The following is a 14,356-nucleotide window of genomic DNA, read 5'->3' as shown; positions in this document are numbered from 1 at the left end:
CGCATGTCCGGAATGATCCGCCTCTACGCCGCCATCTTGACGCTGCGCTGGCCCTACGGGGACGGGCAGGGGGTAAGATTCCGGGAGATTCCGGGAGATTCCGGGAGATTCCGGGAGATTCTGGGAGATTCCGGAAGATTCCGGGAGATTCCGGGAGATTCCGGAAGATTCCGGGTCGGTCTGGATGACCCTGGGCTCCCTTTCCGGGTTGGGGGGGGAGAAAATATATATATTTTCTTTTATTTTTATCTTCTTTTTGCTTGCTTTTCTTTCTTTCCCTTCATTTTTGCTCTCCTTTCTTTCTTTTATTGATCTTGCCTCTCTTTTTGCTTGCTTTTCTTTTCCTTTCTTTCTTTTGTTGTACTTTCTTTTAGTTTTGCTTTATTTATTTGAGTTTTGCTTTATTTTTATTTATTTGAGTTTTGCTTTCCTTTATTTTATCTATTTTATTTTCGCTTTACTTCATTTCATTTCATTTATTTTATTTTAGTTTTGCTTTATTTTATTTATTTGATTTTTGCTTTCCTTTATTTTATCTATTTTATTTTATTTTCGCTTTACTTCATTTCATTTTATTTATTTTATTTTAGTTTTGCTTTATTTGTATTTATTTGATTTTTGCTTTCCTTTATTTTATCTATTTTATTTTATTTTCGCTTTACTTCATTTCATTTTATTTATTTTATTTTAGTTTTGCTTTATTTTATTTATTTTATTTTTGCTTTCCTTTATTTTATCTATTTTATTTTATTTTCGCTTTACTTCATTTCATTTCATTTATTTTAGTTTAGTTTTGCTTTATTTTATTTATTTTATTTTTGCTTTCCTTTATTTTATCTATTTTATTTTATTTTCGCTTTACTTCATTTCATTTTATTTATTTCATTTTGGTTTTGCTTTGTTTATTTTAGTTTGGCTTTATTTTATTTATTTTCCTTTATCTTTGCTTTATTTTAATTTATTTTATTTTTCTTTCTTTCTTTTGTTTTACTTTATTTTATTTTAGGGGGTAAGATTCCGGAAAATTCCGGGAAATTCCGGGTCGGTCTGGATGACCCTGGGCTCCCTTTCCGGGTTGGGGGGGGGAGAGAAAATATATATTTTATTTTACTTTATTTTATTTATTATTCTTTTTGCTTTCTTTTATTTCTTTTATTTATTTTTGCTTTATTTTATTTATTTTACTTTATTTTTGCTTTCTTCTAATTTATTTTATTTTGGTTTTTTTATTTTGTTCTCCTTTATTTTAATTCTTTTATTTTCTTTTTGCTTTATTTTATTTTAATTCTTTTATTTTAGTTTTGCTTTCTTTTATTTCTTTTTGCTTTCTTTTAATTTATTTTATTTTTGTTTTACTTTATTTTAATTATTTTATTTTATTTTTGCTTTTTATTTTGTTTTACTTTATTTTATTTTAATTATTTTATTTAATTTTTTGCTTTATTTTATTTATTTTACTTTCTTTTTGCTTTCTTTTTGCTTTATATTATATTATTATTGCTTTATTATTTTATTTTATTTTTGCTTTCTTTTCTTTTTGCTTCATTTTCTTTTATTTACTTTACTTTCTTTTCGCTTTATATTAGATTATATCATTTTTGCTTTATTTATTTTATTTTATTTTTGCTTAATTTTCTTTTATTTCTTTTACTTCTTTTATTTCTTTTACTTTAGTTTTGCTTTGTTTTAATTTATTTTATTTCTCTTTCTTTCTTTGGTTTTACTTTATTTTGTTTTAGTTTTGCTTTATTTATTTTACTTTATTTTTGCTTCATTTTATTTTATTTTTGCTTCATTTTATTTTATTTTTGCTTTATTTATTTTATTTTTGCTTCATTTATTTGACTTTATTTTTGCTTTATTTTATTTTTGCTTCATTTTATTTTATTTTTGCTTCATTTATTTGACTTTAGTTTTGCTTCATTTTATTTTATTTTAGCTTCATTTATTTTACTTTAGTTTTGCTTCATTTTATTTTATTTACTTTACTTTCTTTTCGCTTTATATTAGATTATATTAGTTTTGCTTTATTTATTTTATTTTATTTTTGCTTTATTTTCTTTTATTTCTTTTACTTTAGTTTTGCTTTATTTTAATTTATTTTATTTCTCTTTCTTTCTTTGGTTTTACTTTATTTTATTTTAGTTTTGCTTTATTTATTTGACTTTATTTTTGCTTCATTTTATTTTAGTTTTGCTTCATTTTCTTTTATTTTTGCTTCATTTTATTTTAGTTTTGCTTTATTTGACTTTATTTTTGCTTTATTTATTTTATTTTTGCTTCATTTATTTGACTTTATTTTTGCTTCATTTTCTTTTATTTTTGCTTCATTTTATTTTAGTTTTGCTTTATTTATTTGACTTTATTTTTGCTTCATTTTATTTTATTTACTTTACTTTCTTTTAGCTTTATATTCGATTATATTATTTTTGCTTTCTTTTATTTCTTTTACTTTATTTTAGCTTTATATTCGATTATATTATTTTTGCTTTCTTCTATTTCTTTTACTTTCTTTTCGCTTTATATTCGATTATATTATTTTTGCTTTCTTTTATTTTACTCTATTTTTGCTTTCTTTTATTTGTTTTATTTATTTTACTTTACCTTTGCTTTATTTTTATTTTCCTTTTTTTTGTTTTACTTTAGTTTTGCTCTATTTATTTTATTTTATTTTGGCTTTATTTTATTTCATTTTAATTATTTTATTTTATTTTTGCTTCATTTTATTTATTTTATTTTATTTTTGCTTCATTTTATTTTATTTATTTTACTTTATTTTTGCTTTATATTATTTTATTTACTTTACCTTCTTTTACCTTTATATTAGATTATATTATTTTTGCTTTATTTATTTTATTTTATTTTGGCTTTATTTTTTTAATTTTATTTTTGCTTTATTTCTGCTTTATTTTATTTTATTTTATTTTACTTTATTTTAGCTTTATATTAGATTATATTATTTTTGCTTTATTTATTTAATTTTATTTTGGCTTTATTTCATTTTGTTTATTTTACCTTATTTTTGCCATATTTGCTTTATTTATATTATATTATATTATTTTTGCTTCATTTATTTTATTTTTGCTTTATTTTATTTTACTTATTTTGCATATTTTATTTATTTTTATTTTTATATTTTATTTCATTTTATCAATTTTAATTGGATTAGGATTCCATGGAATTATCAACTGCGTCTTCTTCTTGGAAAACGGATTAAGAAAATTAAATATTGTATTCTTCAAATCATTGGACATTCATATTCCATTCCAAGCCAAGCTTGGAATATTTTAATATTCAAATCATTCCTCGTTAATATTCGATTATTATTTCCCCAGAACCACCCGCACGGACTCAACCAGGCCTGGCGCTGGTTGGCCCAGACCTTGAACTCGGAGCCATTGGCCGACGTGACGGCCACCATCCTCTTCGACTTCCTGGAGGTGGGACCCATTTCCTGTTTGCTTTCCATTTCCTGTTTCCCGTTTCCTGTTTCTTGGACAAAGGCGTCTGGGGCAGGAAGTGAGGGATTTCCTGTTTCCTGTTGGTTTCCTGGACCCAGGTGTCCAGGAGGGGTCAGGGCATTTCCTGTTTCCTTTCCCATTTCCTTTACATTTCCTGTTCCCTGTTGGTTTCCTGGACCCAGGTGTCCAGGATTTCCTGTTTGCTTTCCCATTTCCTGTTTTCTTTCCCATTTCCTCTTTCCCATTTCCTGGAGGGGGGACCCAGGCGTCTGGGGCAGGACGTGTGGGATTTCCTGTTTCCTGTTGGTTTCCTGGAGGTGGGACCCAGGTGTCCAGGAGGGGTCAGGGGATTTCCTGTTTCCTTTCCCATTTCCTGTTTGCTTTACATTTCCTGTTTGCTGGAGGTGGGACCCAGGCGTCTGGGGCAGGAAGTGGGGGATTTCCTGTTTCCTGTTGGTTTCCTGGACCCAGGTGTCCAGGAGGGGTCAGGGGATTTCCTGTTTTCTTTCCCATTTCCTGTTTCCCATTTCCTGTTTCCTGGAGGTGGGACCCAGGCGTCTGGGGCAGGAAGTGGGGGATTTCCTGTTTCCTGTTGGTTTCCTGGACCCAGGTGTCCAGGAGGGGTCAGGGGATTTCCTGATTTCTTTCCCATTTCCTGTTTGCTTTACATTTCCTGTTTCTTGGAGGTGGGACCCAGGCGTCTGGGGCAGGAAGTGGGGGATTTCCTGTTCCCTGTTGGTTTCCTGGACCCAGGTGTCCATGAGGGGTGAGGGGATTTCCTGTTTCCTTTCCCATTTCCTGTTTGCTTTACATTTCCTGTTTGCTGGAGGTGGGACCCAGGTGTCAGGGGCAGGAAGCGAGGGATTTCCTGTTTCCTGTTTGTTTCCTGGACCCAGGTGTCCAGGATTTCCTGTTTCCTTTCCCATTTCCTGTCTGCTTTATATTTCCTGTTTCCTGGAGGGGGGACCCAGGCGCCTGGGGCAGGAAGTGGAGGATTTCCTGTTTCCTGCAGGGGGGACCCAGGTGTCCAGGAGGGGTCAGCGGGATTTCCTGTTTCCTTTCCCATTTCCTGTTTACTTTACATTTCCTGTTTCCCCTTTTTTATTATTTTTGTTTTTATTATTATTATTGCTTTTTATCGCTGTTGTTTTATTATCGTATTTATTATTATTGCCATTTTTATTATTATTGTTTATTATTGTTATTATTGTTTATTACTATCATTATTATTATTACTATTGCTTTTCATTACTGTTGTTTTAATATCATATTTATTATTATTGTTCTTTATTATCGTTATTATTATTATTATTATTGCTTTTCATTGCTGTTGTTTTATTATCGTATTTATTATTATTGCCGTTTTCTATTATTATTATTATTATTATTCTATTATTGTTATTATTGTTTATGGTTATTGTTTATTATTACTATTAATTATGAATTAATTATGAACTATTAATTAATTTCTAATTAATTATTATTATTAGGTCTGTGGCAACGCTCTCATGAAAGTCTACCAGGCCCAATTTTGGAAGATGATCATCTTGATCAGAGAGGAATATCTGCCAAGGTATCTGCCAATCATATCGATCATCAAAATTTGCATTCCCCCCCCCCAAATTGATTGCCAAATTTGCATTTTTCCCCGCAAATTTATTGCCAAATTTGCATTTCCCCCGCAAATCTATTGCCAAATTTGCATTTTTTCCTGCAAATTGATTGCCAAATTTGCATTTTTCCTGCAAATTGATTGCCAAATTTGCATTTCCCCCGCAAATTGATTGCCAAATTTGCATTTTTTTCCTGCAAATTGATTGCCAAATTTGCATTTCCCCCGCAAATCTATTGCCAAATTTGCATTTTTTCCTGCAAATTGATTGCCAAATGTGCATTTTTTCCTGCAAATTGATTTCCAAATTTGCATTTCCCCCGCAAATTGATTGCCAAATTTGCATTTTTCCTGCAAATTGATTGCCAAATTTGCATTTCCCCCCGCAAATTTATTGCCAAATTTGCATTTTTTCCTGCAAATTGATTGCCAAATTTGCATTTCCCCCGCAAATTGATTGCCAAATTTGCATTTTTTCCTGCAAATTGATTGCCAAATGTGCATTTTTTCCTGCAAATTGATTTCCAAATTTGCATTTCCCCCGCAAATTGATTGCCAAATTTGCATTTTTCCTGCAAATTGATTTCCAAATTTGCATTTCCCCCGCAAATTGATTGCCAAATTTGCATTTTTCCTGCAAATTGATTTCCAAATTTGCATTTCCCCCGCAAATTGATTGCCAAATTTGCATTTTTCCTGCAAATTGATTGCCAAATTTGCATTTCCCCCCGCAAATTGATTGCCAAATTTGCATTTTTTTCCTGCAAATTGATTGCCAAATTTGCATTTTTTCCTGCAAATTGATTGCCAAATTTGCATTTTTTCCTGCAAATTGATTGCCAAATTTGCATTTCCCCCCGCAAATTGATTGCCAAATTTGCATTTCCCCCCGCAAATTCATTGCCAAATTTGCATTTTTTCCTGCAAATTGATTGCCAAATTTGCATTTTTCCTGCAAATTGATTGCCAAATTTGCATTTCCCCCCGCAAATTTATTGCCAAATTTGCATTTTTTCCTGCAAATTGATTGCCAAATTTGCATTTCCCCCCGCAAATTTATTGCCAAATTTGCATTTCCCCCGCAAATTTATTGCCAAATTTGCATTTCCCCCGCAAATTTATTGCCAAATTTGCATTTCCCCCCGCAAATTGCCAAATTTGCATTTTTCCCTGCAAATTGATTGCCAAATTTGCATTTTTTCCTGCAAATTGATTGCCAAATGTGCATTTTTCCCTGCAAATTGATTGCCAAATTTGCATTTTTTCCTGCAAATTGATTGCCAAATTTGCATTTTTCCTGCAAATTGATTGCCAAATTTGCATTTCCCCCCGCAAATTTATTGCCAAATTTGCATTTTTTCCTGCAAATTGATTGCCAAATTTGCATTTCCCCCCGCAAATTTATTGCCAAATTTGCATTTCCCCCGCAAATTTATTGCCAAATTTGCATTTCCCCCCGCAAATTTATTGCCAAATTTGCATTTCCCCCCGCAAATTGATTGCCAAATTTGCATTTTTCCTGCAAATTGATTGCCAAATTTGCATTTCCCCCCGCAAATTGATTGCCAAATTTGCATTTTTCCCTGCAAATTGATTGCCAAATTTGCATTTTTTCCTGCAAATTGATTGCCAAATGTGCATTTTTTCCTGCAAATTGATTTCCAAATTTGCATTTCCCCCGCAAATTGATTGCCAAATTTGCATTTTTCCTGCAAATTGATTTCCAAATTTGCATTTCCCCCGCAAATTGATTGCCAAATTTGCATTTTTCCTGCAAATTGATTTCCAAATTTGCATTTCCCCCCGCAAATTGATTGCCAAATTTGCATTTTTCCTGCAAATTGATTGCCAAATTTGCATTTCCCCCCGCAAATTGATTGCCAAATTTGCATTTCCCCCCGCAAATTCATTGCCAAATTTGCATTTTTTCCTATAAATTGATTGCCAAATTTGCATTTTTCCTGCAAATTGATTGCCAAATTTGCATTTCCCCCCGCAAATTTATTGCCAAATTTGCATTTTTTCCTGCAAATTGATTGCCAAATTTGCATTTCCCCCCGCAAATTTATTGCCAAATTTGCATTTCCCCCGCAAATTTATTGCCAAATTTGCATTTCCCCCGCAAATTTATTGCCAAATTTGCATTTCCCCCCGCAAATCCATTGCCAAATTTGCATTTTTCCCTGCAAATTGATTGCCAAATTTGCATTTTTTCCTGCAAATTGATTGCCAAATATGCATTTCCCCCGCAAATGTATTGCCAAATTTGCATTTCCCCCGCAAATTGATTGCCAAATTTGCATTTTTTCCTGCAAATTGATTGCCAAATTTGCATTTCCCCCGCAAATTTATTGCAAAATTTGCATTTCCCCCGCAAATTCATTGCCAAATTTGCCTTTTTTTCTGCAAATTGATTGTTAAACTTGCATTTCCCCCGCAAATTTATTGCAAAATTTGCATTTCCCCCCGCAAATTCATTGCCAAATTTGCATTTTTTCCTGAAAATTGATTGCCAAATTTGCCTTTCCCCCGCAAATTTATTGCAAAATTTGCATTTCCCCCGCAAATTGATTGCCAAATTTGCCTTTTTTTCTGCAAATTGATTGTTAAACTTGCATTTCCCCTGCAAATTTATAGCAAAATTTGCATTTCCCCCCGCAAATTTATTGCCAAATTTGCATTTCCCCCCGCAAATTTATTGCAAAATTTGCATTTCCCCCCGCAAATTTATTGCAAAATTTGCATTTCCCCCCGCAAATTTATTGCCAAATTTGCATTTTTTCCTGCAAATTGATTGCCAAATTTGCATTTCCCTCGCAAATTGATTGCCAAATTTGCATTTTTTCCTGCAAATTGATTGCCAAATTTGCATTTTTCCTGCAAATTGATTGCCAAATTTGCATTTCCCCCCGCAAATTGATTGCCAAATTTGCATTTTTTCCTGCAAATTGATTGCCAAATTTGCATTTCCCCCGCAAATTGATTGCAAAATTCCAGTTGCAATGGGAATTTTATTGGTTCTTTTATTTCATTTTGTTGATTTTACTTCTTTTCATTCCACTTCATTTTGATTTATTCTATTTCTGTTTATTATATTTATTCTTTTTATATTTTTATTTAATATATTTTTATTTGTTATATTTTTGTTTTTATTTATTATATTTTTATTCATTATATTTTTATTTATTATATTTATATTTGTTATATTTTTATTTATATTTATTATATTTATATTTATTATATTTATATTTGTTATATTTTTATTTTTATTTATTATATTTATATTTGTTATATTTTTATTTTTATTTATTATATTTATATTTATTATATTTATATTATATTTTTATTTTTATTTATTATATTTATATTTGTTATATTTTTATTTTTATTTATTATATTTATATTTATTATATTTTCATTTATATTTATTATATTTATATTTATTATATTTATATTTGTTATATCTTCATTTTTATTTATTATATTTATATTTATTATATTTATATTTCTATTTATTATATTTTTATTTATTATATTTATATTTGTTATATTTTTATTTTTATTTATTATATTTATATTTATTATATTTATATTTGTTATATTTTTATTTTTATTTATTATATTTATATTTATTATATTTTCATTTTCATTTATTATCTTTATATTTACAATATTTTTATTTTTATTATATTTATATTTATAATATATTTATTTTTCATTTGGTCTACTTTTCATTTTCTTTGTTTCCATTTCAATTTTTATATCTTTTCTTTCTATTTTATTGATTACCTTTGATTTCTTTCCTTTCGTCTCACCGTTTTGCAATTAAAATCTCCCTCTGGATCCCTGCAGGATCGAAGAGATCACCAGCACCGGGCAAATGGGATCCTTCATCCGGTTGAAACAGTTTTTGGAGGTAAAATGATTACCAATTCTTCCAAATTTTTGCATTTAAATTTTTGCATTTGAAATTTCTGCATTTGAAATTATTGTATTTGAATTTCTTGTATTCGAAATCTTTGCATTTCAAATTTCCGCATTTGAATTTCTTGTATTTGAAATTTTTGCATCAGATTTTTGCATTTCAAATTTTGGCATTTGAATTTATTGTATTTGAAATGATTGCATTTGAAATTACTGGATTTGAATTTTTTGCATTCGAAATTTTTGCATTTGATTTTATTGCATTTGAAATTTTTGCTTTCAAATGTTTGCATTTGAATTTATTGCATTTGAAATTATTGCATTTGAATTTATTGTATTTGAAACTATTGCATTTGAAATTACTGGATTTGAATTTTTTGCATTCTAATTTTTTGCATTCTAAATTTTTACATTTGAAATTTTTGCTTTTCAAATTTTTGCATTTGAAATTATTGTATTTTAAATTATTGCATTTGTAATTATTGTATTTGAAATTATGGCATTTGGAATTATTGCATTTGGAATTTTTGCATTTTAATTTATTGCATTTGAAATTTTTGCATTTGAAATTATTGCATTTGAAATTATTGCACTTGGAATTATTGCATTTTAATTTATTGTGTTTGAAATTTTTGCATTTGGAATTTTTGCATTCTAAAATTTTGCATTCTAATATTTTGCATTTGAAATTATTGCATTTGAAATTACTGGATTTGATATTTTTGCATTCAATATTTTTCATTTGAAATTTCTACATTTGTAATTTTTGCATTCGGAATTTTTGCATTCGGAATTATTGCATTTGTAATTTTTGCATTTGAAATGATTCCATTGGAAATATTCACATTCCAAATTATTGCATTGGACATTATTGCATTTGAATTTATTGTATTTGAAATGTTTGCATTTGAAATTATTGCATTTGAAATTATTGCAATTGAAATTTTTGCATTTGAAATGTTTGCATTTGAAATTATTGCATTTGAAATTTATGCATTTGAAATTATTGCATTTGAAATTTATGCATTTGAAATTATTGCATTTGAAATTTATTGCATTTGTAATTATAGCATTAGAAATATTCACATTCCAAATTATTGCATTTGAAATTTCTGCATTTGAAATGATTGCATCTGAAATTATTGAATTTGAAATTTCTGCATCTGAAATTATTGCATTCAGAATTATTGCATTCAAATTCAATTTGAAAGTTTTGCATTGGAAATTACTGCATTTCAAATTATTGCATTTGAATTTGTTGTATTTGAAATTATTGAATTTCAAATTTTTGTACTTGAAATTATTGCATTAGGAATTATTACATTCAAATTAAATTTGAATTTATTGCATTATTATATTATTATTCTATTCTATTATTATTATTATTATTATTATTATTATTATTATTATTATTATTATTATCATCATCATCTTTTTATTATTATCTTTTCCCAGGAATCTTTGCGGCGGAACGAAATTCCCCTCCCCAAGGGATTCCTGCCCCCGTCCTTTTGGAGGTCGTGACCCCGCCCCCGTTTTCCGGAACCTTCCGGAGTCGTTTCCGGAGAAAGAAACCAATCGTGCCAAGAAAAATCTAGAATTTTCGTAATTATTCCAATTATTTGAATGGGAATTAGTCCGATTATTCGAATGGGAATTAATCCGATTATTTGAAGGGGAATTAATCCAATTATTCAAATTATTCCGATTATTCGAATGGGAATTAATCCGATTATTCAAATGGGAATTATTCCGATTATTCAAATTATTCTGATTATTCAAATGGGAATTATTCCGATTATTCAAATTATTCCGATTATTCGAATGGGAATTAATCCGATTATTCGAATGGGAATTATTCCGATTATATAAAATTATTCCGATTATTTGAATGGGAATTAGTCTGATTATTCGAATGCGAATTAATCCGATTATTCGAATGGGAATTAATCCGATTATTCAAATTATTTTGATTATTCAAATGGGAATTATTCCGATTATTCAAATTATTCCGATTATTCAAATGGGAATTAATCCGATTATTCGAATGGGAATTATTCCGATTATATAAAATTATTCCGATTATTTGAATTATTCCGATTATTTGAATGGGAATTATTCTGATTATTCGAATGCGAATTAATCCGATTATTCGAATGGGAATTAATCCGATTATTCAAATTATTCTGATTATTCGAATGGGAATTATTCCGATTATTCAAATTATTCTGATTATTCTAATGGGAATTAGTCCGATTATTCCAATTATTCCAATTATTTGGATGGGAATTAATCCGATTATTCGAACCATCCTAAATTTAGAAATGAAATTTGAATTGATTTCTTTAATTTCATCCTTTCATAATTAAATTTGAATTGATTTCTTTAATTGAATCCTTTCATAATTAAATTTGATTTCAATTTTTCCACTTGACCCTTTGAAAAATCATTTTAAAATTGAATTTATTTTTTTAATTTCATCCTTTCATAATTAAATTTGAATTGATTTCTTTAATTTCATCCTTTCATAATTAAATTTGGTTTTAATTTTTCCATTTGACCCCTTAAAAAAATCACTTTAAATTTAAATTTCATTTTTAAATTTAATCCTTTATTAAATGTGAATTTCATTTTTTCATTTGTTCCTTCAGTAATTAAACGGAAATTTCATTTTTCAATTTGATCGTTAGATCTAAATGTGATCTTCACATTTCATCCTTTAATAATTAAATTTTCATTTTCATTTTTACATTTCATCGTGACTTTTGCCTTGAATTGTCATTGTATCCGCCGGACTTGGAAGAAAATAAAGCAATTTCTTTTTATTTCCCGAACCGCTTGGAATATTCAAATGGAAGTTTCCGGAAGTTTCTGTGGATTTCTAGAGGGTTCCGGAAGGAGGGATTTAAAGGGGGTTCCGGAAGGAGGGATTTGAAGAAGGTTCCGGAAGGAGGGATTTCTAGGGGGTTCCGGATTTCAATGGGATTCTGGGATTTCCAGGGGGTTCTAGAAGGAGGGATGTCCAGAAGGTTCCGGAAGGAGGGATTTCTAGAAGGTTCCAGAAGGAGGGATTTGAAGAAGGTTCCGGAAGGAGAGATTTCTAGGGGGTTCCGGATTTCAATGGGATTCTGGGATTTCCAGGGGGTTCTAGAAGGAGGGATTTCCAGAAGGAGGGATTTGAAGAAGGTTCCGGAAGGAGGGATTTCCAGAAGGTTCCAGAAGGAGGGATTTGAAGAAGGTTCCGGAAGGAGGGATTTCTAGGGGGTTCCGGAAGGAGGGATTTGAAGAAGGTTCCGGAAGGAGGGATTTGAAGAAGGTTCCAGAAGGAGGGATTTGAAGAAAGTTCCGGAAGGAGGGATTTCTAGGGGGTTCCGGATTTCCAGGGGGTTCCGGAAGGAGGGGTGTCCAGAAGGTTCTGGAAGGAGGGATTCGAAGAAGGTTCCGGAAGGAGGGATTTCTAGGGGGTTCCGGATTTCCAGGGGATTCTGGGATTTCCAGGGGGTTCTAGAAGGAGGGATTTCCAGAAGGAGAGATTTCCAGAATGTTCTGGAAGGAGGGATTTGAAGGGAGGGATTTCCAGAAGGTTCCGGAAGGAGGGATTTGAAGAAGGTTCCGGAAGGAGGGATTTCTAGGGGGTTCCGGATTTCAATGGGATTCTGGGATTTCCAGGGGGTTCCGGAAGGAGGGATGTCCAGAAGGTTCCAGAAGGAGGGATTTGAAGAAGGTTGCGGAAGGAGGGATTTCTAGGGGGTTCCGGAAGGAGGGATTTGAAGAAGGTTCCGGAAGGAGGGATTTGAAGAAGGTTCCAGAAGGAGGGATTTGAAGAAAGTTCCGGAAGGAGGGATTTCTAGGGGGTTCCGGATTTCAAGGGGATTCTGAGATTTCCAGGGGGTTCTGAAAGGAGGGATTTGAAGAAGGTTCCGGAAGGAAGGATTTCTAGGGGGTTCCAGAAGGTTCTAGAAGGAAGGACTTGAAGGGGGTTCTGGGATTTCTAGGGGGTTCTGGAAGGAGGGATTTGAAGAAGGTTCCGGAAGGAGGGATTTCTAGGGGGTTCCGGATTTCCAGGGGGTTCTGGAAGGAAGGATTTGAAGGGGGTTCTGGAAAGAGGGATTCCAAGGGGGTTCCGGATTTCCAGGGGGTTCTGGGATTTCCAGGGGGTTCCGGAAGGAGGGATTTCCAGAAGGTTCTGGAAGGAAGGACTTGAAAGGGGTTCTGGGATTTGAAGGGGGTTGCGGAAGGAGGGATTTCCAGGGGATTCCAGAAGAAGGGATTTCCAGGGGGTTCTAGATTCTGGGATTTCCAGGGGTTCCGGGATTCGAAGGGGTTCCAGAAGGAGGGATTTCTAGGGGGTTCCGGAAGGATAGATTCCCAGGGGATTCTGGATTTCCAGGGGGTTCCGGAAGGAGGGATTTCCAGAAGGTCCCAGAAGGGATTTGAAGAAGGTTCCGGAAGGAGGGATTTCTAGGGGGTTCCGGAAGGAGGGGTGTCCAGAAGGTTCTGGAAGGAGGGATTTGAAGAAGGTTCCGGAAGGAGGGATTTGAAGAAGGTTCCGGAAGGGATTTCCAGAAGGTTCCAGAAGGAGGGATTTGAAGAAGGTTCCGGAAGGAGGGATTTCTAGGGGGTTCCGGATTTCAATGGGATTCTGGGATTTCCAGGGGGTTCTAGAAGGAGGGATTTCCAGAAGGAGAGATTTCCAGAATGTTCTGGAAGGAGGGATTTGAAGAAGGTTCCGGAAGGAGGGATTTCCAGAAGGTTCTGGAAGGAGGGATTCGAAGAAGGTTCCGGAAGGAGGGATTTGAAGAAGGTTCCGGAAGGAGGGATTTCTAGGGGGTTCCGGATTTCCAGGGGGTTCCGGAAGGAGGGGTGTCCAGAAGGTTCCGGAAGGAGGGATTTGAAGAAGGTTCCGGAAGGAGGGATTTCTAGGGGGTTCCGGATTTCAATGGGATTCTGGGATTTCCAGGGGGTTCTAGAAGGAGGGATTTCCAGAAGGAGAGATTTCCAGAATGTTCTGGAAGGAGGGATTTGAAGAAGGTTCCGGAAGGAGGGATTTCCAGAAGGTTCTGGAAGGAGGGATTCGAAGAAGGTTCCGGAAGGAGGGATTTGAAGAAGGTTCCGGAAGGAGGGATTTCTAGGGGGTTCCGGATTTCCAGGGGGTTCCGGAAGGAGGGGTGTCCAGAAGGTTCCGGAAGGAGGGATTTGAAGAAGGTTCCGGAAGGAGGGATTTGAAGAAGGTTCCGGAAGGAGGGATTTCTAGGGGGTTCTGGATTTCAGGGGGTTCCAGAAGGAGGGATTTCCAGAAGGTTCCAGAAGGAGGGATTTGAAGAAGGTTGCGGAAGGAGGGATTTCTAGGGGGTTCCGG

General features: G+C 32.7%; 1 protein-coding gene across 1 annotated transcript in view; it reads left to right on the top strand.

The window, feature by feature from the left end:
• Positions 1 to 10,742, top strand: part of LOC309361258 (mRNA export factor GLE1-like) — a 51,275-nt gene extending 40,533 nt beyond the window's left edge. The window contains exons 14-18 of the mRNA XM_081896166.1: positions 1 to 72; positions 3,336 to 3,440; positions 4,952 to 5,034; positions 8,926 to 8,989; positions 10,453 to 10,742. The exon at positions 1 to 72 is cut by the window's left edge and continues 58 nt beyond it. Coding sequence (XP_081752292.1) covers positions 1 to 72; positions 3,336 to 3,440; positions 4,952 to 5,034; positions 8,926 to 8,989; positions 10,453 to 10,521 — 393 coding nt within the window. The 3' untranslated portion in view covers positions 10,522 to 10,742. The remainder of the gene's footprint in view (positions 73 to 3,335; positions 3,441 to 4,951; positions 5,035 to 8,925; positions 8,990 to 10,452) is intronic.
• The last annotated feature ends 3,614 nt before the right edge of the window (positions 10,743 to 14,356 follow it).

This window comes from Podarcis melisellensis (assembly GCF_964234715.1).
Source record: "Podarcis melisellensis genome assembly, chromosome: W".
Taxonomy (NCBI): domain Eukaryota; kingdom Metazoa; phylum Chordata; class Lepidosauria; order Squamata; family Lacertidae; genus Podarcis; species Podarcis melisellensis.
This window is presented reverse-complemented; position numbering and strand designations above follow the sequence as displayed.